The sequence below is a fragment of the Chiloscyllium plagiosum genome, chromosome 36 (assembly GCF_004010195.1).
Source record: "Chiloscyllium plagiosum isolate BGI_BamShark_2017 chromosome 36, ASM401019v2, whole genome shotgun sequence".
Classification (NCBI taxonomy): Eukaryota; Metazoa; Chordata; class Chondrichthyes; order Orectolobiformes; family Hemiscylliidae; genus Chiloscyllium; species Chiloscyllium plagiosum.
In genome coordinates, this window is record NC_057745.1 from 37,339,523 (window position 1) to 37,365,553 (window position 26,031).

General features: G+C 43.8%; 1 protein-coding gene across 1 annotated transcript in view; it reads left to right on the top strand.

Moving 5' to 3' along the window:
* Positions 1-23,150, top strand: part of vps11 (VPS11 core subunit of CORVET and HOPS complexes) — a 40,432-nt gene extending 17,282 nt beyond the window's left edge. The window contains exons 6-15 of the mRNA XM_043677072.1: positions 6,711-6,862; positions 11,852-12,038; positions 12,640-12,783; positions 13,446-13,643; positions 14,501-14,662; positions 17,109-17,248; positions 18,888-19,090; positions 20,431-20,602; positions 21,143-21,365; positions 22,036-23,150. Of these exons, the coding sequence (XP_043533007.1) occupies positions 6,711-6,862; positions 11,852-12,038; positions 12,640-12,783; positions 13,446-13,643; positions 14,501-14,662; positions 17,109-17,248; positions 18,888-19,090; positions 20,431-20,602; positions 21,143-21,365; positions 22,036-22,203 (1,749 nt within the window). The 3' untranslated portion in view covers positions 22,204-23,150. The remainder of the gene's footprint in view (positions 1-6,710; positions 6,863-11,851; positions 12,039-12,639; positions 12,784-13,445; positions 13,644-14,500; positions 14,663-17,108; positions 17,249-18,887; positions 19,091-20,430; positions 20,603-21,142; positions 21,366-22,035) is intronic.
* The last annotated feature ends 2,881 nt before the right edge of the window (positions 23,151-26,031 follow it).

The window sequence follows — 26,031 nt, forward strand, 5'->3', positions numbered from 1 at the left end:
GGTACCCAACATGAGCAAAACTAATGTAGTGTACAAAATCCCATGCAAGGACTGCACTAAACACTATATAGGACAAACAGGAAGACAGCTAGCAATCCGCATACATGAATATCAACTAGCCACGAAACGACACGACCAGCTATCTTAGTAGCCACACATGCAGACAACAAGCAACATGAATTTGACTTGGGACAACACTACTATCATAGGGCAAGCCAGACAGAGAACAGCCAGGGAATTCCTAGAGGCATGGCATTCATCCACAAACTCCATCAACAAACACATCGACCTGGACCCAATATACCAACCACTACAGCGGACAGCTGAAACTGACAACCGGAAGCGGCAGGGACAGACCACTATAAACACCGGAGGAAACATCAAAGAAGCGCTTCGCAGGAGGCTCCCAAGCACTGATGATGTCGCCTAGCCAGGGGACGAAACGTTTGCAACAAAAACTTCCAGCTCGGCGAACAGAACCACAACAACCACCACCTTTTGCAATTGGGCATGAGAAATAAACGGCTGTAGATCCTATCCCAGAAATAATGATAACCTTATGAGATCTGAGGCTACTTCAGCATGTGACTTTCTGATCTAGACAGATGATGGGCACAGCATTTGACCAGGTACTGCACTGTCAGAAGTGCCATCTTTCATTCAGACATAGTGGGAGGAGAGGGAGTTAGATACTGAGATGAAAAGATTCAAAAGGCTTCCCAAACAAATCAAGTCCAGTTTCTCTTTCATCTCTGAAAGGTCCTAGACATGTTGAATCATTGCTGTTTGCACAGTTAATTTTTAAAATTCATTTGCAGAATGTGGATGTTGTTGGCATTAGTTGCACTAGTTATTAAGAGTACCCCACCCTGTTGTGGGCACATGTAGGTCAGACAAGGGAAGGACAGGAGATTTCCTTCTCCTAAAAAACATTAGCGGACTGAAAGAACAATGACATTTGTTACACCGTCACAATTAGACTAGCTTTTTTGTTCTGCATTTTTTATTGAATTCACATTTCACCATTTGCTGTAGTTGCACTTGAACCCATGTCCCTAGGACACCTTAGCCTGAGCATCTAGACGACTGAACTGGTGCAATTCTCACTCTGCCATTGTCTCCTTGTCCTTGTTAATTAACTTGCATAAACTCCCCCCATTACACTAAAGTAAAACATTGCACTATGTCCATGGAAGCTATACTCATGGAAATATGCATTTTTTTCAGCAACTTCCTGTGACAATCACCAAACTAGATGGAAGTGACTTCATTTCTTTCAAACGTGAAAAATTTAACCTGAATCTCAGAGCAAGGATTCAGCTTGGGCTCACCCAGAATCTCCTGCTGCTTAGTAATGGTTATATATGTATATTCTTTAACATAAAGAAACTGTGACATAAATGCACATTTTTGTTGTAAAATTGAGGATTTTTTTCAAAGTTAAAATAAAAGCATTTGATTGAGTGGTAAGCAATAGAGTCGATTAGTTTTGGGTGTGGAATGTTGAATAGGATGAAAAAATCACAAGTCCTGGATAAGAATGACAGCTGAAGCCAGATGATTGACTTGTTCTCTTTGTAAATCCCATGTGGTCTGTATGGTTACGTTGTAATTCAGTAACTTCCTTGTGACAGTGGAGGGAGCTCAGGTCCTGCAGCATTTTCACACCAAGTGGAAGCTTGTGGAATATCCAATGCAGATGATTCGCAGTATCTTTATTTCTCGTGATTTGCTTGTGAGACAATGATTTGCTCGTGAGACAAGCGAGGAGAGTCTGTGAAATGTTATGGACAGGTTCAGTGAGTGGACCGGAAATGGAAGTATAAGTGGGGGAAATGTCACTGGACTGTAATCCAGAAGCTCAAGTTAATGGGTTCAATCTCACCATGGAAGATGATGGAATTTGAATTCAACATTTTAAATAAAATCAGAGAAGGAAATCTGCCATCTTTACCAGGTCTGGTCTACATGTGCCTCATGATGTAGTTGACTCTACTGCCCTTGGGGCAATTAGGGATAGGCAATAAATGCTGGCTGAGCTAGCAGTGCCCATATCCGATGAATGAATAAGTATTTATTTTGATAGGAAGAAGGATTTTGATGTCTTGTATGTGATACACCAGATTAACAGGCAGGTCTGGTAGATATTTTTAATCAACATGTTCAGACATGGTGTGCCACATCTGGGACAGTTGGACTTTAGCTTAGAGCTTCTGGCCAAGGGTTGGGGCACTACCACTGTACCACAAGAGCAGAGTCAAATGAGAAATTTCTCTTGTCAGGTTTGAAATTCTCTACTATAGATATCTGTGGATCATAAGACATAGGAGCAGAAATTAGGCCATTCAGCTCATCGAGTTTGCTCTGCCATTCAATCATGGCTAGGATAAGTTTCTCAACCCCTTTCTCCCTGTAACCCTTAATCCCCTTGACATTGAAGAACCTATCTCCATCTGAGGTATACTCAATGACCTGGCCTCCACAGCCTTCTGTGGCAGTGAATTCTATAGATCCCCCACTCTCTGGCTGAAGAAGTTTCTCTTTATCTCTGTTCGAAAAGGTCTTCCCTTTACTCTAAGGCTCTGCCCTCAGGTCCTAGACTTTCATACCAATGGAAACATCTTCCCACACCCACTCTGTCCAGGCCATTCAGTCTTCTGCATGTTCCAACTAGATCTCCCTCATCCTTCTAAACTCCATCGAGTATAGATCCAGAGACATCAAACGTTCCTCATGTTAAGCTTTTCATTCCTGGGACCATTTTCCTGAACCTCCTTTGAACACGTTCCAGAGCCAATACATTCTGCCTGAGATGTAGGGCCCAAAACTCACAATACTTTAAATGCGGTCTTTTATATTCAAGTTGTCTGTCAAAAAAAAGCCATAATTGCATTTGCCTTCCTAACTACTGATTCAACCTGCGTTTTCCTTGAGAGAATCCTGGACTAGAACTCCCAAGTCTCTTTGCATTTCAGATTTCTGAATTTTCTCTCTACTGGGTGTCCACTCATTGAGCAGATTCTATACAGAGAAAAATAGATTATTGGACTCGAGGAAATCACAAGAAGCAGGAACAAGTGCCCATTCAGCACATTGAGCTTGTTACATCATTCAGTACGATAATGGGTTTTAAGTCCACTTTCCCACCCTCTCCCATATCCCTTGTTTCTCTCTCAGATCAAAATTCGGTCAATCTCAGCCTTAAATAAATTCATGATGAATCATCCATAACTGTCTGGAGTAGGAAATTCCAAAAATTCACAATCCTGAGTGAAGAAATTTCTCTTTATTTCCTTTGTAAATGATTGACCCTTTATCCTGAGACTGTATCCCTGTCTTCCTGATTCTCCAATCAGCAGAAACAACCTATTACCATCCATTCTGTTGAGCCCCTTCAGAATCTTGTATGTTGCAATGAAATCATTTCTCATTCTTCTAAAATCCATAGAACATAGACCTAATTAGGATGGCACGGTGGCTCAGCGCCAGGGAGCCAGGTTCGATTCCAGCCTTGGGCGACTGTGTAGTTTACACATTCTCTCCGTGTCTGCATGGAGTTTCTCTGAGTGCTCTGGTTTCCTCCCACAATCCAAAGATGTGCAGGTTATGTGAATTGGCCATGCTAAATTGCCCGTAGTGTTCAGGGATGCGCAGGTTAGGTGCATTGGTCAGGCGTAAATATAGGGTAGGGGAATAGGTCTGGTTGGTTACTCTTCAAAGGGCCGGTATTGACTTGTTGGGCCAAAGGGCCTGTTTCCACACTGTCGGGATTCTAAACATTTTTTCGCTCCCTTATCCAATCTAGTGAACTTTTGCTGTACTGCCTCCAGTGCAATTATATACTTCCTTAAATACAGAGATCAAAACTGCATGCAGTATTCCTGTTGTGGTCTCACCAAAACCCTGTGCAATTATAGCAGTTCTTTATTACGGTACTTCAGTCTGCTTCCAATAAATGAAGTTTGCTTTTCTAATTGTACACTGCACCTGCATACTCACTCTGTGTTCCTCATACGACTACACCAAAGCCTGTTTGAATACCAACATTTAGAAGTTCTGCATATTAAGAAAAAGTTCTGTTTTTAGCAACTTCACACCCAGTGATACAGAACTCAATGGGAAAGTGAAGCTGAAGTAGATGATAGCCATGTATGTATTGAACTGTGAAACAGGCTGCAAGAGCTGAATGGTGGACTCCATAATCCACTCGAGATCCCAGCACTGATCGACTCAGAGATATCCAGCATGGAATCAGACACTTCGGTCCAACTCGCCCATGCCGACCAGATATCCTGACCTAATCTAATCTCATTTGCCAGCATTTGGCCCGTAACCCTCTACACCCTTCCTATTCATATATCCATCCAAATGCCTTTTAAATGTTATAATTGTACCAGCCTCCACCACTTCCTCTGGCAGCTCATTCCATACACGCACCATCCTCTGCGTGAAATACTTGCCCCTTAGGTCCCTTTTAAATTTTTCCCCCCTCACTCTAAACCTAAGCCCTCTAGTTCTGGGCTGCCCCTCCCCAGGGAAAAGACCCTATCTATTTACCCTATCTATGCCCCTCATGATTTTATAAACTCCTCTGGCTTCTCATGTCTTCCCACTTTTTGTTGTTCTGTCTTTGGTGATGGTAACTCCCTCCCTAAATCTCACTACCTCTTCACCTCTCTCATCCTCCAAGGCACCCTTTCAAAGAGGTGGCTTCTAATCAAACTTATTACTTACTTGAAATTTGTTCTGGATGTAAGTTTGCTCGCTGAGCTGGAAGGTTTGTTTTCAGATCTTTCATCACCATACTAAGTAACCTCATCAATGAGCCTCCAGCGAAGCGCTGGTGTTAGTGATCCACTTTATATTGTGTTTAGGTTTCCTTTGGTTGGTGGTCATTTTGTGGTGATGTCATTTCCTGTTCTTTTTCTCACGGGGTGATAAATGGGGTCTATCACGATGAGTTTGTTGATAGAGTTCCGATTGGAATGCCATGTTTCTAGGAATTCTTGTGCATGTCTCTGTTTGGCTTGTCCTAGGATGGATGTATTGTCCCAGTCGAAATAGTGTCCCTCCTCGTCTGTTTGCAAGGATACTAGTGAGAGAGGGTTATGTCGTTTTGTGGCTAGTTGATGTTCAGGCATCCTGGTGGCTAGTTTTCTGCCTGTTTGTTCAATGTAGTGTTGTTACACTTCTTGCAAGGTATTTTGTAAATGACATTACTTTTGCTTGTTGTCTGTATAGGGTCTCAAGTTCATTAGCTGCTGTTCTAGTGTGTTGGTGGGTTTGTGGGCTACCATGATGCCAAGAGGTCTGAGTAGTCTGGCATTCATTTCGGAGATGTCTTTGATGTAGGGAAGAGTGGTTAGGGTTTCTGGACGTGTTTTTGTCTGCTTGTTTGGGTTTGTTGCTCAGAAGTCGGTGGGCTGTGTTCATTAGGTACCCATTCTTTTTGAATACACTGTATAGGTGATTTTCCTCTGCTCTGCCTAGTTCCTCTGTGCTGCAGTGCGTGGTGGTTCGTTGAAATAATGTTCTAATGCAGCTTCATTTATGGATGTTGGGATGATTGCTTCTGTAGTTCAATATTTGGTCCGTATGTCTTGTTTTTGTGTTGATGCTGGTTTAAAGTTCCCCATTAGCTGTTCACTCTACTGTGACATCTAGGAATGGCAGTTTGTTGTTTTCCTCCTCTTTTGTGAACTTTATGCCAGTATGGGTATTATTGATGGTCTTGAAGGTTTCCTATTAATTTTTTTCGTTTCGTGATGACAAAGGTGTCATCCACATATCAGACCCAAAGTTTGGGTTGGATGGTTGGCAAAGCTGTTTGTTTGAGTCTCTGCACTACTGCCTCTGCTAAGAACCCTGATAACAGATTTCACAGCAACAAACCCAAACAAGCAGACAAAACGCTTCCAGAAACCTTAGCTACTTTCCCTACATCAAAGACCTCTCGGAAATGACTGCCAGACTACTCAGACCTCTTGGCATCATGGTAGCCCACAAACCCACTAACACACTAAAGCAGCAGCTAATGAACTTGAAAGACCTTATACAGACAACAAGCAAAACTAATGTCATTTACAAAATACCGTACAAGAAGTGTAACAAACACTACATTGGACAAACAGGCAGAAAACTAGCCACCAGGATGCATGAACATCAACTAACCACAAAAAGACATGACCCGCTATCACTAGTATCCTTGCACACAGATGAGGAAGGATACTACTTTAACTGGGACAATACACCCATCCACGGACAAGCCAAACAGAGACACGCACGAGAATTTCTAGAAGCATGGCAATCCAACCGGAATTCTATCAACAAACTCATTGACTTGGATCCCATTTACCTGAGAAAAAGAACAGGAAATGACATCACCAACATAGGAAATGGTATCACCAACCCAAGGAAACCTAAACAAATAAATAGAAAGCGGATCACTAACACCAATACTTCACCGGAGGCGCTCAGATGATGTTACCTAGTATAGTGACCAAACGTCTGAAAATGAACCTTCCAGCTCAGCGAGCAAATCTAAATCTAGAACCTCAACCTGAGCTATAAATCTTCTCAAATCTCACTGTCCTAATTGTACTTGCTGTGGCTCAGTGTCAGATTCCGTTCTGTGAAGTGTTCCTTTAGAGGTTAAAAGGTGCTATAGAAATATGAGATTTTGCTGATGTGATGTGTTTCCTATTTGCCAGATGTTATTTAAAAAGAACCTGTTTGTTATGGCCATCAATTTGGCGAAGAGTCACCATTTAGATAACGACGGACTGGCAGATATCTTCCGACAGTACGGTGACCACCTGTATGTGAAAGGGGATCATGACGGTGCCATACAGCAATATATCCGGTATGTGTAGACCCAGATTGGAAACAGTGGGTGGAGGGAGAGTGACAATAGAGAACAGCCAAGTTTCTGGCACTAATGCAATGAGGGGTATGTCGGGTTCCAAGAGATCAATTGTGTTAGGGGACTCTCTCGTCCGAGGCACAGACAGACATTTCTGTGGCCAGCAGAGAAAAATCAGAATGGTGTGTTGCCTCCCTGGTGCCAGGATCAAGGATGCATCAGAGAGGGTGCAGAATGTTCTCAACGGGGATAGGGGCCAGCAAAGGATCATTGTCCACATTGGAACCAGTGACATAGGAAGAGGAAAGGATGAGATTCTGAAGGGGAAATATAGAAAGTTAAGCAGAAATTTAAAAAGGAGGTCCTCGAGAGTAGTAATATTTGGATTGCTGCCAGTACAGGGTAGAAATACGAAGATAGAGCAGATGAATGCATGTCTAAGGAGCTGATGTATGGGAGAAGGATTCACATTTTTGGATCATTGGAATCTTTTCTGAGGTAGAAGTGACCTGTTCAAGAAGGACAGATTGCACCTGAATTGGAAGGGGACTAATATATACTGGCAGGGAGATTTGCTAGAGCCGCTTGGGAGGATTTAAACTAGTAAGGGGCGGATATCCCAGGCAAATAGTGAGGAAAGAGATCAATCTGAGACTGGTACAGTTGGGAAAGGGAGTGAGTCAGACAGGGACAAAACAGAGAACAGGTAGGACTGATAAGTTAAACTGCATTTATTTCAATGCAAGGGGCCTAACAGGGAAGGCAGATGAACTCAGTGCATGGTTAGGAACATGGGACTGGGATATCATAGCAATTACAGAAACATGGCTCAGGGATGGACAGGACTGACAGTTTAATGTTCCAGGATACAAATGCTACAGGAAGGACAGAAAGAGAGGCAAGAGAGGAGGGGGAGTGGCGTTTTTGATAAGGGAGAGCATTACAGCTGTACTGAGGGAGGATATTCATGGAAATACATCCAGGGAAGTTATTTGGGTGGAACTAAGAAGTAAGAAAGAGAAGATCACTTTATTGGGATTGGATTATAGACCCCCTAATAGTCAGAGGGAAATTGAGAAACAAATTTGTAAGGAGATCTCTTATCTGTAAGAATAATAGGTTGGTTATGGTAGGGGATTTTAACTTTCCAAACATGGACTGCCATAGTGTTAAGGGTTTAAATGGAGAGGAGTTTGTTAAGTATGTTCAGAAATTTTTCTGATTCAGTATGTGGATGTACCTGCAAGAGAAGGTGCAAAACTTGACCTACTCTTGGGAAATAAGGCAGGGCAGGTGACTGAGGTGTCAGTGGGGGAGCGCTTTGAGGCCAGTGACCATAATTCTATTCGTTTTAAAATAGTGATGGAAAAGGATAGACCAGATCTAAAAGTTGAAGTTCTAAATTGGAGAAAGGCTAATTTTGACGTTATTAGGCAAGAAGTTTCAAAAGCTGATTGGAGGCAGATGTTCACAAGTAAAGGGACAGCTGGAAAATGGGAAGCCTTCAGAAATGAGCTACTGAGAGTCTAGAGACAGTATATTCCTGTTAGGGTGAAAGGAAAGGTTGGTAAGTGTAGGGAATGCTGGATGACTAAAGAAATTGAGGGTTTGGTTTAGAAAAAGAAGGAAGCATATGTCAGGCAAAGACAGGGATAGATCGACTGAATCCTTAGAAGAGTTTCAAGGCAGTAGGAGTATACTTAAGAGGGAAATCAGGAGGGCAAAAAAGGGGACATGAGATAGCTTTGGCAAATACCGTTAAGGAAAATCCAAAGGGTTTTGACAAATACATTAAGGACAAAAGAGTGACGCGGGAAAGAATAGGGCCCCTCAAAGATCAGCAAGGCGGCCTTTGTGTGGAGCTGCAGGAGATGGGGGAACTACTAAACGAGTATTTTGCATCAGTATTTACTGTGGAAAAGGACATGGAATATATAGAATGTAGGGAAATAAATGATGACATCTTGAAAAATGTCCATATTACAGAGGAGGAAATGCTGGATGTCTTGAAACGCACAAAGGTGTATAAATCCCCAGAACCTGATCAGGTGTACCCTAGAATTCTGTGGGAAGCTAGGGGAGTGATTGCTGGGCTCCTTGCTGAGATATTTGTATCATCGATAGTCACAGGTGAGGTGCCGGAAGACTGAACGTTGACTAAAGTTGTGCCACTATTTAAGAATAGGGTCAAGCCAGGGAATTATAGACCAGTGAGCCTGATGTCGGTGGTGGGCAAGTTGTTGGAGGGAATCCTGAGGGACAGGATGTACGTGTATTTGGAAAGGCAAGGACTGATTAGGGATAGTCAATATGGCTTTGTGCGTGGGAAATCATGTCTCTCAAGCTTGATGAGTTTTTTGAAGTAACAAAGCGGATTGAAAAGGGCAGCGAGGTGGACGTGATCTATATGGACTTTAGTAAGGCGTTCAACAAGGTTCCTCATGGGAGACTAGTTAGCAAGGTTAGAACTCATGGAATTCAGGGAGAACTCGCCATTTGGATATAAGAACTGGGACAAAGGTAGAAGACAGAGGGTGGTGGTGGAAGGCTATTTTTCAGACTGGAAGCCTGTGACCAGTGGAGTGCCATAAGGATCGGTGCTGGCTCCACTACTCTTTGTCATTCATATAAATGATTTGGATGTGAGCATAAGAGGTATAGTTTGTAAGTTTGCAGATGACACCAAAATTGGAGGTGTAGTGGACAGCGAAGATGGTTACCTCACATTACAATGGGATCTTGATCAGATGGCCCATTGGGCTGAGGAATGGCAGATGGGGTTTAATTTAGATAAATGTGAGGTGCTGCATTTTGGAAAAGCAAATCAGAATATGACTTATACACTTAATGGTAAGGTCCTGGGGAGTGTTGCTGAGCAAAGAGACCTTGGAGTGCAGGTTCATAGCTCCTTGAAAGTAGAGTCACAGATGGATGGGATGGTGAAGCAGGTGTTTGGTATGCTTTCCTTTAGACATAGACATAGAACATTACAGCGCAGTACAGGCCCTTTGGCCCTCGATGTTGCACCACCCTGTCATACTAATCTGAAGCCCATCCCACGTGCACCATTCCATGTACGTCCATTTGCCTGTCCAATGATGACGTATTGGTCAGAGTATTGAGTCCAGGAATTGGGAGGTCATGTTGCGGCTGTCCAGGACATTGGTTAGCCACTTTTCAATATTGCATGCAATTCTGGTCTCCTTCCTTTCGGAAGGATATTATGAAACTTGAAAGGGTTCAGAAAAGATTTACAAGGGTTAGAAGAATTGAGCAATAGAGAGTGGTTGGGGCTGTTTTCCCTGGAGCGTCGGAGGGTGAGGGGTGACCTTTTGGAGGTTTATAAAATCATGAGGGGCATGGATAGGATAAGTAGACAAAGTCTTTTCCCTGGGGTGGGGGAGTCTAGAACTAGAGGGCAAAGGTTTAGGGTGAGAGGGGCAAGATATCTAAGGGGTAACTTTTTTTCACGCAGAAGGTGGTACGTGTATGGAATGAGCTGCCAGAGGAAGTGATGGAGGCTGGTACAATTGCAACATTTAAAAGGCATTTGAATGGGCATATGAATAGGAAGGGTTTGAAGGGATATGGGCCGGATGCTGGCAAGTGGGACTAGTTTGGGTTGGGATATCTGGTCGGCATGGACGGGTTGGACCGAACGGTCTGTTTCCATCTGTACATCTCTATGACTATATAAAAGAGACCCAAGGGGCAACTTTTTCACGCAGAGGGTGTAGGGGATGAGCTGCCAGAGGAAATGGTGGAGGCTGGTACAATTTAAAAGGCATTTGGATGGGTATATGAATAGGAAGGTTTTACAGGGATATGGGCCAAGTGTTGGCAGGTGGGGCTGTATTTGGGTTGGGATGTTTGGACGGCATGGACGAGTTGGACTGAAAGGTCTGTTTTCGTGCTCTACCTCTGTATGACTCTATTTGGTTTGTCAGACATTGAAAAGAACCTGTTTCCGTGAGCTGTTGTATCTCAGCTGAAGACCAGCGTTGGCGTGGAACATAACCCATCGTGAACTGCTGCCCTTCAGAAGGCAGAGTCTGTGGGAGACATGATTGCCTCCCCCACCAACTGCCCACCACACACCCTCTCTTCACCCCTCTCCCCCAAACTCCCTGCCCCATCTTCATGGTGAGCCATAACCAAAGTTGCATCCAATTTAATGGGAGAAGCTGCATCATGGTTTTTGTCACTGGGCTCGTACCCCATCGGCCCAGGCTTAAATTGAACAGGATTTATATCCCACACTGGCAAGCTGGTTAATTGTAAATTCCATTAATAATATTTGGAAATGATCATATATTGCTGATCATGACAATCTAGTTCACTGATGTCCCCTAGGAAAGGAAATCTGCTGTCCCTTACCCAGCTTGGTCTGCATGTGATTCCAGACCCACAACAATGCAGGCAACTCTTAACTGCCCTCTGCAATAGCTGAATGAGCCAGTCAGTCAGGGGGAAATTCGGGATGGCCAACAAGTGCTGGCCCAGTCAGTGACCCGTATATCTGCGAGGAAAAAAAATAGTTTTAAAAGCAAAAGTAACAGAGTACATGCAAACACCACCAATTTCCTCCTTTCCACCTTGCCTAATATTTGAGTTGTTGCCAGCTGCTGAGTTATTCATTTGCAATTTCCTATGCACACATTCACATGCTTCAGAGTACACTGTCAGTTTGTTTTCCTCACCTTTCCTAGGATCCAGGAAATTGTAAACACACCCACATCCATGAAAGAATAAAGAAAAAATATATACTTTCTGGTAGGAATCTCTGTCTATTTCTTTAATTCTTGCAGTTCCTGGTGAGTTAGAATTCCCGGCTCCCGCCCCTCTTGCCATGTCAACCAAGATCTCGAACACCACCTGTCCCCTGTCCCTGCTGTCCAGACTGAGGAACATGTCACACAGTCAGGCGAATGCAGCATGCTGGGTTTGTTTTATTACGGCAGTAAACCTCTTCCTCCTTGCTGTCCACAGCACCATCGGGAAGCTGGAGCCATCATATGTGATACGGAAGTTTCTGGATGCGCAGCGGATCCACAACCTGACAGCATATCTTCAGGCCCTGCACCGTCAGTCACTGGCCAATGAGGACCACACAACGCTTCTACTCAACTGTTACACGAAACTGAAAGACAGCTCCAAACTTGAGGAGTTCATCAAAGTAAAGTCAATGTGTTCTGACTCTCTCCTTCCCATGAACTGTAGTGCTCAGTACAGAATCAGCTGACTCTTTAGTAGTGAGGAAACATAAATAGCACGTTGACCTTTTGTAGCAGTAAGATTCATTCAGTGTCCTCAGCTGGAAACTCTCGGTGAACACTGACCACTGGGTGTGAAGCAGTCACCTGCCTGAAATGGTTTGTGTTTAACTAATGCAGTCATTTTGCCCGCTCAAATATTTCCGGGCATGGTTTCCCTCAGATGTTAGAAGTACACATTTGATAGGATACTTCACAGTCAATGGGGCAAATACAGTCATCAATCATGTGAAACATTAATAATGCCATAGTTTACATGCAGGGCAGCTGAAGAGTACTGTTAACAATATCTCCTGACAGCTTGAGATGAGCTGATTTAAGATTCCAGTGGTTTAAAGAGGAGGAGTTGGGGTGGGGGTCCTGTAGGCAGGTACAGCTTCTCAATGGTGTCACAGAAATGCAGGGTTTTTTAGTTGTAAATATCAGTGAAGTAGATTGGGCAGCAGTTCATTGTAAGATTTGACTTTTGCGTATTGACTAGTTTATTATTCCCTTTCATCCCAGACCAGTGATAATGAGGTCCACTTTGATGTTGAAACTGCAATCAAGGTGCTGCGTCAGGCAGGTTATTACAGACATGCTGTCTATCTGGCTGATAAACACTCTCACCACGAGTGGTACCTCAAGATCCAGCTCGAGGATATCAAGGTAGCTATATCCATGTCCAGCTGCTCCTTCCTCAGTAATCACACACTGCTCCTCATGCTGAAGTACAAAAGGGATTGGAGATTGTACTGCTGCTGCTATCTACACGCTGGTCATATCTGCCCCATTCGATTTCTCACATTGTCCTGAATCCTGTTTTCTACATCCTGTCACCTGATTCTCTCCATTCACGTATTTTTGTCATCAAATATTGCAGTATCTCCATTCCACTGCTTGGAAGATTAACCAATTAAAAGTTGGTGTGTAACTAATAGCAGGTGAATTTGCCATTTGATAGTTATGGAGTTGACTGTTTAATTGTACCTGAAGATATCATGTGCTCCACTCCATCAGCCCCCTCCCATCTCTCACTCAAAACATTGAGCTTTGTTATGACACACACGTGGGATTGGGTGATAACTTGGGCACATTAGGTAGAGCTACCCCACATTATCCTTCCATTGTCTTCTCACCAGATTCTCCACCTCCCCATACGTATTGTCTGATTCATCATCATCCCTTGAGTCTAAAACTGATTCACCACCATATCTGACAGTTTCAGACGAAGAGGTTCTATCCGTGATTCCGAAATCCTGGTTTTATTTATTTTCCCTCTGAGCCCCTATTGCAGACCTTTGGCTCTTGGAATTGTTTCCTCTTCACAGAACTACCAGGAAGCCCTGTGCTACATTGGGAAGCTGCCCTTTGACCAGGCAGAGAGGAACATGAAGAATTATGGCAAGACACTCATGCACCATGCTCCAGATGAGACCACTGAGCTGCTGAAAATCCTGTGTACAGATTACAGAGCCAGCGGAGAGCTACCAGCAGAGACAGAATCTGCAGGAAGAAACAAGAATAAGGTACGGATGAAGCCCTTTCCCTTTCTGTCGTTAAGTGCACCACAGAAGGAGGCTCTGTCACCCATTATGCGTGTGCTATCTTCATAAAAGAGTTGTTTCAGTTCCAAAGCGCCCCCGCTCCCCCATCCATGCCTTTCCCCTGAACCCTGTGAATTTTCAGCTGTTTATCTGAACCCATTATTGAACTTGCTGCTTCAGACAGCTCATTCCAGATGATGATACTCTCAATGCACTTATTAAAAACCCTTTTCTCTCCTTGGTTGTTGCCCGTGCCATCACTGAAACTAGTTTCTCATTTACTCAGTCAAACCTCTTATCCTTCGAAAATCTACTATCAATACTGTGGGCGGCATGGTGGCACAGTGGTTAGCACTGCTGCCTCACAGCGCCAGAGACCCGGGTTCAATTCCCGCCTCAGGCGGCTGACTGTGTGGAGTTTGCACATTCTCCCCGTGTCTGCGTGGGTTTCCTCCCACAGTCCAAAAATGTGCAGGTCAGGTGAATTGGCCATGCTAAATTGCCCGTAGTGTTAGGTGCAGGAGTAAATTAGATTAGATTAGATTAGATTAGATTACAGTGTGGAAACAGGCCCCTCGGCCCAACAAGTCCACACCGACCCGCGGAAGCACAACCCACCCATACCTCTACATTTACCCCTATACCTAACACTACGGGCAATTTAGCATAACCAATTCACCTGACCCTGTAAGTAATCTAATCTAAAAAAAAATACTCTGCTTAATTTTCTGTGCTCCAGCTTCATCAGTCTTTTCACATATCTGAAGTCCAACATTCTGGTGAATCTCCTCCCTCAGGATTGACATTCTTCGTTTTTGGCTTGTGTTTTCTCATTTTAGGCAAACTCTGAGGAGTTTATTTCAATCTTTGCCAACAACCCACGGGAGCTGAAGAATTTCTTGGAGCATATGATCCAGGTTCAGGCGAACTCCCCACAGGGTGTGTACGATACTCTGCTCGAACTCAGGCTGCAGGACTGGGCCCATGAGGAGGATGTTCAGGTTTGAACTGTTTGTCTTTTACCTGATGTGCGCTGATGGGATTTTCCCCAGTATAGACAATCTCCTCCTCTTTCTCCAGTTTAGTGCGGGGATGTGGGTTTAGTGTGTTTTTTATCCTGCTCCAGCAAATCACCTCGTCCCAGCTTAAGCATTTTCGCTGCTGTGCAGGTTCCCATTTTTATCACACTACCCTTGCTGGGGCTTCAGTGATATTCCAAATTTATTGGGAAGATTCCCATATACATTTGTGCGCCACGATGCTCTTAGAAATTTTCTGCATTTACTAATGGCTCGATGACATAGAGTTATATCAAATGTTGTGCATAGAAAAACGGCACTTGCCCCATTCAGCTATTCTGTACCAACATGTGCTCTATGTGAAACCTCCTAACATTTCCAGAAGACAGTACAGAACAGTCCCTTGAGCCCATTGAGTTTACACCAACAAAAATTAGTGCAAGTCCCATTTGGCAGCACTCGGCCAACAGCCTCGAGTGTTATGATACTTCGTGTCCATCCAAGTATTTTTTTAAAGTTTGTGAGGTTTCCTGCCTCAACCTCCCTCCCAGACTGTGTATTCCAGATTCCCACTACCCTCAAATTCCCTTTAAATTCCTAACCTTTAGGTTAATATTATGGCCCCTCATTATTATCCTTCAATTGAGGGGAACAGCTGCTTTTTATTATCCACCCTGTCCATGCCCTTCATAATCTTACACACTTCAATCAGGTGTCACACACACTCCCCTCCAACCCCTGGTAATCCAGCTGTGACCTGACCAAAATTCTATACAACTTCAACATAACTTTCCCACTCTTATACCACAACTGATAAAGGCAAATGTCCAGTATACTGCCTTGACTTCCCGAATAAACTGCCTTCTGCCTTCGGGGATCTTTGGAGAAGGGTGGCACGGTGGCTCAGTGGTTAGCACTGCTGCCTCACACTGCCAGGGATCGGTGTTCAATTCCACCCTCGGGTAATGGTCTGTGTGGAATTTACATGTTCTCCCCATGTCTGCGTGGGTTTCTTCTGGGTGTTCCGGTTTCTTCCTGTCAAAGATGTGTAGGTTAAATGGATTGGCCATGCTAAATTACCAATGGCAAATGTATGGTTACAGGGATAGAGTAGGGGGATAGGATGCTCTTCAGGAAGAGTTGGTGTGGTTTTATTGCGCTAAATGGTCTGTTTCCATACGATAGGGATTCGAAGTATCTCGAAATCCCTCTGTTCAGCTAAAGCTTCTTTGTGTCCTGCCATTTAGTGCCATAGTGTCCTCCTCATTCACTGCAACAATATAACTCACTTTTACTTCAGCTTCCTGTTAAGTGTAACTCTGCATTTCACCTCAGGGCAATGGCAGCCAGTTCACTGTTAACCTGGATAAAGAGGATTCAACTGAATTTTGATTTCTTGGTGACTATCTTAAATTGGTGGCCTCAAGTTTTGGAAACATTCCCTGCATTACTTTATCAAACCCATTTATAATTGTAGAGAAAAACTCACTCCCAATCCCTCTGTGTCCTTCTCTCGGGTGAAGAGAAGCAGCTTTCCTGATCGCTATCTCTCAGTTTTGTATCATCTTATAAATCTGTATTGCATGTCCTCCATTATCTTTTTTTTAAATAAACTCTATGTAGTATTCTAAGTATGGCCTAACCAAGATTTGATATGAACTAGCTTCTCTACTTCTCAATTCCCACATGTACAAATTTTGCTTTTATTATGGCCTTATTATCTGTCATTATCTTTAGTTATTTATGTATTGAGCTCCCAGTTCCCTTTGCTGCTTCATATAATTTAGATTGTGCATTTTGAAAAAAAATTAAAACCTCACTTCCAAACTGGTGGCCTCAGCCATCCAGAATGGCAACGTAGCAAACACATGGGAATAACTCTGCCTACAAGTGTCTCTCAAATCCACATACCACCCTGACTTGGAGTAATAAAACTATTCCTTCACTTTTGCTGGGTCAGAATCCCGGAGTCCCTTCCTAAAAGCATTTTGATGAAACCCACATCACAATAACAACAGCGGTTCAAGAAGGCACCATCTTCTTCAGGGCAACAATAAATGCTAGCCCAGCCAGCAATGCTCACATCCCATTAAAGAATAAATTGTCTATATTAACACTTGCTGCTACTTGTAACATAATTCTGCAAGTTAATTAATGTTTGCTTATGTTATTTATTGCGCTCATCCTTTGTATTGACCACTCTATCCATCCCAGACCACCAACATTTGGTGTCATCCAGAAATGTAGAATATTATCCAGCATTTTAACATGACCAATATCACTTCAAATCCAGCCCAGGGATGGTGGGTCTGGAGGGACAGTCTGAGGTCTTTATGCTTCCAGTCTGTTATTAGAAATTACTGAATTGCAGTTCAGCATTCCTCCTGCTGTGTATTAAATGGTTATTTCTGTTACATTTCCCAATCAGGTGAAGAAGCGACTGCAGGAAGATGCGATGAGTCTGTTGAAGAGTGGTTTATTTAAAGCTGTCTTTGACAAGGCGTTGGTGCTGTGCCAAATGCACAATTTCAAAGACGGAGTGTTGTACCTGTATGAGCAGGGCCGACTGTGAGTGCAGAATGAGATCACTTGTATTTCGGAAATGCTGTGATATTCTCACCCAGGACTGGAACAATGGTGCCTTTGTGTTTTATAATTTACAGCTGGTCAGAGGCTGACAGAGAGCAGACATTTGAATTGGCTTCATTTGCAGAGAAACAACAAACAAGGAAATCAGGATTTGAGCCATCACTGGAGCAGAACACTGCACCAGGCAGCCTCAGCACAAATTTAAAATCTATGTAAGCGCAGGAGGAAATGGATTCACCAGTCACTTTTGAGAAAAGCTCCATTTTTGATGGAATTAGGAAATATAGCCAAACTGGTGGAATTCTTAATGAGTACCAGAGCTCAGCTGTACAGGTTTTGAACGCAACAGTTTGTGTCTAAAAAGCACCTTTCAATGTAATTTATCCTATAGGATCAGAACCTGATGAAAATTGACACCAAGCCAAAAAAGATGTTATGATGAGTAAGGTCCTGGTCAAAGACTTTTAAGGACTGTTGTAAGGGAGCAGAGAAAGTTAGAGCTGGAGAGTTTTAAGAAACGAATTCCAAAGCTTAGTAGAGCAGGCAGCTGAAGGCATGGTCCAGTGAGAAGGCAGACGGTCAGATTTTGTGGGAAGGGGTGAACCAGTACGGAAGGTTGTACCTACCAGAGGTTGAGGTGAGGCCATGCAGGATTTCACAAATCTCTTGGACAGAGATATTCCCTGATGTGTGGGTTCTTGGGATCAGCCCTGTGACTGTGGGCAGCACCACCCTCTCTGCATGAGGAGGTCAGGGTTCATGTCCCTTTGGAAAGATTTGAACATAAAATCTAGCCTGACATTCTTTCAGTCTCAATATTCCTGGAGTGTTGCATTGTCCAAGACTGCACTCTTGGGTAGATGTAAAAGATCCCCTGGCACTGTTTAAGAGAGCACAGAAGTTGTGCCCAGTGTCCTGACCAATATTTATCCCTCAATCAACGTTTCAACAAAAGACTAGTCATCGCCAACTTGCTGTTTTTTGGGATCTTGCTGTGCTGAAATTGGCTGCTGGGTTTCCTACATTACAACAATAACAGCACTTCAAAGACAGTTGGTTAATTGGTAATAAAACACTGGCCCTGAGTCTGTGACAGATGTTATATAAAACACGGGCCCTGAGCCTGTGACAGATGTTATATAAAACACGGGCCCTGAGCCTGTGACAGATGTTATATAAAACACTGTGGTCGTGAGCCTGTGACATGTTATATAAAACACTGGCCCTGAGCCTGTGACAGATGTTATATAAAACACTGGCCCTGAGCCTGCAACAGATGTTATATAAAACACTGTGGTCGTGAGCCTGTGACAGATGTTATATAAAACACTGGCCCTGAGACTGTGACAGATGTGATATAATACACTGTGGGCGTGAGACTGTGACAAATGTTATATAAAACACTGGCCCTGAGACGGTGACAGATGTTATATAAAACACTGTGGTCATGAACCTGTGATAGATGTTATATAAAACACTGTGGTCGTGAGCCTGTGACAGATGTTATATAAACATGAATCTTTGTTTCTGTAGTAAGGTCGCTGATGAGGAGAGGTGGGGAGGAGAGGGTCTTGTCTGTGTCTCACCTCTGTTCCAAGTTGTGGATGCTTTCCCTCAGATACCAGCAGATAATGCATTATCATATGCAAAACGATGAGTATGCCAAGGTGATCGAGACATGTGAGCGGTACGGGGAGCAAGAGGCCTGCCTCTGGGAACAAGCACTTGGATACTTTGCACGGAAGGAGGAGGATTGTAAGGAATACATCAGCAGTGTGCTGAGGTACATCGACAGGAACAACCTGATGCCTCCCCTGCTGGGTAAGACTGAGTCTCCTCACTGGGTAGTCTCAGACTATCCATTTTGTTCTGTGGGTGGCAAACCATGATCCCTGCCCCTCCCCTGTCAATCTGACATGTGAAAAGCAGTCAGTTGTATCATCACTGCAGAAACTGTTGGCTCCTGCAGCATTGCATAATAGAAAATGTAGCCACAGAGTAACTAGCACAGAGTTTAGTAGCAAAGCCTCAGATGCTATGTGTACATGTATACACACTGAGAGTCCTCTCTGACTAAATTAATTTAACAAACATTTCAGTAACCAAGGAGATGAAAGACCGCTTCCTCTCCTGCGGCTTCTCTCAACAAAGATTAAAGGTCACATCCACACACCATGTGACAATACATCAAGGTCACATGATCAGCAATGGTGTTTATTACATTTTACTAATTTGGACCGAGTTCATTACATCTGATTTCCCAGTTTCCTGCATATGGTCAGTGAATTGATCAACACTGTATTACAGCAACAGAAACACGCATGACAAAAATATGAAATTCTGTTCAACAAGACTTTCCTTTGAGAGCTGACCACTGCCAGACACTAGATCACTTTATGATATTGTAAAGGTTTCTTTAAAACCTTTGATATGTGGGCCTCCTGTTGGAGTAATTGTCTTCCATGCTTTACAATGACCAGATTGTAAATGGTGGGAGTATAGCATGGTTGTACAGTTGGCAAGCAAAAGAAATCTGAGTTCTGGGGAGGAATGGTGCACATTACTGCACAGCCTGGTCACATTTAATCAGGTGCTAAGAAAATGGTCTTCTCAGAGTTGTCCCGAAGAAGGCCATTCGACCTATTGCACTCTCTCTCGGGTCTTTGACATTACAAACAAATGTCTCTTACAACCAGGGGGTGGTGATGGTACAGTGGTATTATTGCTGGACTGTTAATCTAGAGACCCAGGTAATGTTTTGGGGACACGTGTTCAAATCCTGCCACATCAGATGGTGGAATTCTAATTCAATAAAACAAAAATCCGTCATCCGCAGTCTAATGATGACCAACTATCACTGAATATCAGAAAAACCTGTCTGGTTCACTAACATCCTTTAGGGAAAGAAGCTTGCTATCCTTACCTGGTCTGTAGTAGTGACTCCAGACCCACAGCAATGTGGCTGGCTCATAACTGCCCTCTGGGCAATTAGGAATAGGCAATAAATGCTGCTTGGCCAGTGACGCCCTCATCCCATGAACGAATTAAAAAGAAACTTACCTTCTAAAAGCTGTTGGAGATTCTGCTGTTCCATTAAGCACAGATTCATAAATCTGAGACTTTCCATGTATCTCTCCTTTCCCCTCCTCCCACCTTTGCAGTTGTACAGACACTGGCTCACAACTCAACAGCCACACTCTCAGTCATTAAGGATTATCTCATTAATAAGCTACAGCAAGAAAGTGACCACATTGCTGAAGATGAGCGAAGGATCAAACAATATCGCGAAGAAACCAAGAAAATCCAGGAGGAGATTGAAGAACTAAAAAGCAGGTAAATGAGCGTAAAGCAGCCAAAATGCTGCTTTGCTGCATTACTGTGGTAGTGGGGGGATGGGGTGGTCTCTGACTGCATCTCATAGGTTGCACTTATAATTCAAGCCCCTAATGTCCAGCACAATTGAGACAACTCAAACGTGTTGGTGTTTTGCACAACTTATTTTTGTTCATAATTTTAATGCTTGTCTGCGTATTGTTTTGTTGTGTTCATTTTCCAAGTGCTTCGGAGTCATGTAACTCTGTCTCTGGGCCACAGAAGAGATAGATTTCAGCAACCCCATCTCCAAGAAGCAGAAACTCATCTTGAGCTTGGTGTAATTGTGTGCTGAGAGGAAAGATCCTTTCCCCAGTTGTTAATGTGAAAGCTCGTGCTTTCTGATGCTAGTTTTTTATTATTTTCACTTCTGTTCCCTCGCGCTCCTGAACTGATGCATTGTTAATTGTGAGAGCCTGTTCCAGGCATCTGTCTTGAAATCAGTAATATTCTGTGCTCTGCCTGGAATGCTGGAGTTATCAGATTATTGTTTGTTGTCAGTGCAAAGATCTTTCAGAAACCCAAGTGCAGCATGTGTAACAGTCCCCTGGAACTGCCCTCTGTCCACTTCCTGTGTGGCCACTCCTTCCACCAACACTGCTTTGAGAGTTATGCAGAGCATGATTCGGAATGTCCAACCTGCATGCCTGAAAACCGGAAAGTAATGGACATGATCCATGCCCAGGAACAGAAGCTGGATCTTCACGACAAGTTCCAACATCAGGTAAACATCACATATGAGGGGCTCAGGGGAACAACAGGACTCTCATGGATTTGACAAACAACTTAATCGTGAGGTCCATGACGGTTGGTCCTAACAATGTGTCTCCTTATATCCAGCTTGTGCAGGAAACAGTGGTTAGTGATTTCCACACAGACATATACATGCAACCTCCCCCCCCCCCGCCTCATAGACACACAAGCAAATCACCCCCCACACAGACACATGCAAAGCTCTCCACTCACACACATGCAAACCCCCCACACACGCAAACCCCCCACACAAGTCAGCCAATCTCCACAGTCAGCACGTTAATGACCAATGACTTGGCAGGCGTGTGTGCGAAGTTTTTGCATGCACGGATAGGGTTTACAAGCACATACGCAAACCCCCCCCCCCAAGACACACGCGCACACACACACACACCCTACCCGTGCATTCATATACTACGTGTACATGCCTGCCGGGTCATTGGTCATTAATGTGCTGCCTGTGGAGATTGGCTGACTTGGGTCTGCACCTCAGATTGTTCATCCTTCATTTAAAGCCTGGTATTTCCCCCGAACATAGGGTACTGATTGTACTGTATTACGTAGGGTACTGATTGTACTGTATTACTAACCTGTTTTTTTTTGCCTGTTCCTTCTGATGCCCTCTATTTATTTGTCTCCAGCTGAAGTGTTCAAAGGATGGATTCTCAGTCATTGCAGATTACTTCGGCCGTGGGGTCTTCAATAAACTGACACTAATCACAGACCCTCTCCCTGGGAGAGCAGGCACTGCAAACCTTGATGTGGGACTCCAGAGGGACTTGTTGATACACACAAAGAGAACATCTTAAGGACACAAACCAATACCTGCACCTTTATCCAACACTTTTTAAAAACTCATGTTGAACACCTATAATCATGACTCAGTGACAGAGACTTCAGTGATGAGTCTGTGTGTTTGATGTGAATCACTGAAACCACATTTAATTGAATGTGACTCTCAATAAGCATTGACCATGGATTTAACCACTGAGGGCCCTGATACTATGTTACTATTGACTGGAGAAAGACCAATCCCTCCAGCTCCATATTGGGAGAAGGCTGGCTCCATTAACTTTAAGTTGAAAGTGATTTCGGAGTACACATTGCCATGTACAGAGTGATACTGGGTCACAAATCCAGTAAGATCCATAAAGGAGGAGTGCATCACTTATGCATCAGGGATGTTCCGGGTGGTATGCAGCTGAACTGTCAATTGGCTAATGTTAGATTATCTCAGTTTGAGGTTTTACCTCATGGGGTACCACCAAATAAATACTCATTAGTGACAGTTCTGTGAAATGCTTCTCCTCTTCCCTGGCCGTTGACCAGAACACTGGAGAAAATCCTACAAATCATGACTCTAATGATTGCACCAAACTCCTCTGCATTAAATCCATCCCCTTCAATCAATGACTCTGCCAATGAAATAGAACCACAGCGCCTAATGTAGGAGATACCTCCTCGCAGTACTGGGAAGCATGAATAATGTTTTCTCCTCCAATCACCTGACTTAAAGTGCTTGATGTTGGCCATCATTATTTTGGCAGCAGAGAGGAGGGTGCAACTGTGATGATTGTGTTCTGTATGACTCTGCCAAAGCAGTTTAGCTCTCTTGTGATTCAGCTTCACATGTTTTCTAGTGTGTCTCTGACCTCGCAGCATTGTGAAATGTACCACTTCCTTCTTACTTTCATATCTTCCCCATCAGGATCCTTCCTGATTTATTTGTGACACACTTACATCCAATTCTTGTATTTTCTGCTATTATCCTGGTCTATGCATGTCTCTGTTTTTAATACATTGTACCCGCACAAAACTTAAAAAAAAACTTCAGAATTTGGAAATGTGAATAAAGAATACAGCAGTAATTGAATTGAGATTCTTAGTTATCTGTATGAAAAATCCAGTCACAGAGTTGTATTTATAAAAACGTCCCAGGGTGCTGCATAGGAATGTTATGAGGAAAAAAAATTTGAGAACAAACTACATTAGGAAATCTTAGGAGTGGTGGCCAAAGGCTTGTTCTTGGGGTACTTGAGAGGAGCAGTGGGTGTTTTGGGGAGGGAATTTCAGAGCTTGGGCAATGTGCAGCTGCAGGCATAGCCATGTAATGAAAGTAGGGATGATCAAGAAGCCTGAGTCGAGGTGGAGTTATTGCACAACTGGAGGAGATGAGAGATACAGCAACAAAAATAAATTGCTGGAAAAACTCACCAGCCTGGCAACATCTGTGGAGAGAAAAAAAGTTAATATTTCAGATCTTGTGACCCTTCAATAGAATAGCCTTTATTGTTAAATGCACGCAAATGAAAAGTTTGTAATGTCACCTCTCAGTTGTTTTAGATACAGGATACCTAAGGTTAAATATCACTGATCACACTGAGGAAATCCGTGCATTTGATCTCTGGTTTGACCAAGTGTAGGCTAAGATTTATATCCTCTGTTTAAATAAACTGAAAGCACTACAGTCACACAGTTACAAAAATGCATTGGTGGTACCAAAAACTGACTTGAGCATGTCTACCCATAATTCGGAACTTGTTAACTTTCATAGTAGTCCTGCAATCAAAATAATAATAATGATGAATAAAAGCATTCAACTAATTTGGACAGACTTTTCAGAGTAATTAAAATCTGTATTTTAGCCACTATTCTATGTTGCCAGAGGGATTTTATTTAAAACCCCTGCACTACCGCCTAATTGCGGTAGTGCTTGTATTTTCCCCAGCACCAATGTTGTGTGTGTGTGCAGGTGTGAGACACAGTGAAAGACAACAGATGTACAAATCTTTATTCAATTTCCACCACTGAGAAGGAAACACCTGAGTGGCCAGTGACAAGCAGTGTCCTTCTCAGAGGTAAGATTTGAACCTGTACTCCAGAGCTCGGCCTCTGGATTACAACTCAGTAATTATGACCACTATGTCCCCCATTGGTGTCAGTGTGCCTTGCTTTAAGATTCCAGTCCAGCATTCCGAGCAGCTGATGAAACACCCAACCTCTCCAGAAGATCCTACCCTCATGATTGCACAAATTAGATTCCCTACAGTGTGGAAACAGGCCCTTTGGCCCAACCAGTCCACATTGAACCTCTGAAAGAGAAACCCACCCAGACCCATTTACCCCTGACTAATGTGCCTAACATTATGGGTAATTTAGCATGGCCAATGCACCTGACTTGCATATCTTTGGAGTGTGGGAGGAAGCCCACGCAGACACGGAGAACGTGCAAACTCCACACAGACAGTTGCCCGAGGGTGGGATCGAACCTGGGTCCCTGGCACTGTGAGGCAGCAGTGCTAACCACTGTGCCACCGGCAGAGGCATTTATTCTCACATGGATATTAACCACTCTTTCCTAGGAACGTTGAGAAATTTGCATTAATATAGCACTTTCAATACTTCAGGCCACCTATAGTATATTACAGCCAATTAAGAACCTGTGCAACAAAAACCAAAATTGCGAGAGAAGTTCAGGCAGTCTGGCAGCCTCTGTGGAGGGAAGGCAGTTAATGCTTTGGGTCAGAGAGTCTCAAGAGAGGTAGAGTACAGAAGCAGACCCTTTAATCTGACCTGTCTCTGCCAACCAGATATTCTACATTAATCTAGTCCCATTTGGCCCATATCCCTCTAAACTCTTCCTCTCCATATATCAGGTGCCTTTTAAATGCTGTAATTGTGCCAGCCTCCCCCATTTCCTCTGGTATGTCATTCTCTAGCCCTCTACTTCCAGAGTCTCCTATCCTGGAGAAAAGACCTTGGCTATTTACTCCATCCATGCCCCTCATGGATTATACAATTCTCTAAAATCACCTGTGGTCACTATGAAAATGAGTGAAACTAAACAGTTAATTCACACACTGCAATTTCCCATAAACAGCAGCGAAAGTTACATTGATCAGTGAAGTTAAAACTGAACGTATCTACTTGTGCGAACAATTACGGCAGTGTACAGCTGTAGATAACTTTATCCGCTGCAGGGAGCGGTGCAGCGGGAGGGCCAGAGTGGGAGCTGGCACCTTGGTCTTCTCTTGGCGGCTTTTGTACTTGTTGGTGGGGGTGGGCGGGTCCGGAGGTGGAGCATGCGCAGGCGCGCCAGGTTGGCGTCATGGCGGAGTCGGACTCCGAGGGCGCCAAGGTAACCATAGCAACGCGGGCCTAGACATCGCGTCGCCTCACTTCGAGCCCCGCTCCCAGAGCTCGGTGCCTGCAGGCACAGCCCTCGGCCTCAGAGTTACAGGGGAATGAGGGCAGGCGCTCAGGTAACCGCCGGGGAGCTGTCACTCCGCACAGCAAGATCCCTTCCTCAGCGATGGGCCGAGTGGTTATTGGTCAGAAGGTGGGATTCAGAGTGTGTACCTGTGGGGGAGAGGATTAGAAACTGTCGGGGTCAAGATCGGAATCTTATCATTGATGTACTGAAAACCTACTCTCCGAAAATACCCATTCACCCTCCTTGGTCAGAAGGTGGGATTCAGAGTGTGTACCTGTGGGGGAGAGGATTAGAAACTGTCGGGGTCAAGATCGGAATCTTATCATTGATGTACTGAAAACCTACTCTCCGAAAATACCCATTCACCCTCTGACAGTGCCCACTCCCTCAGTACTGACCCTCCGACAGTGCAGCACTCCCTCAG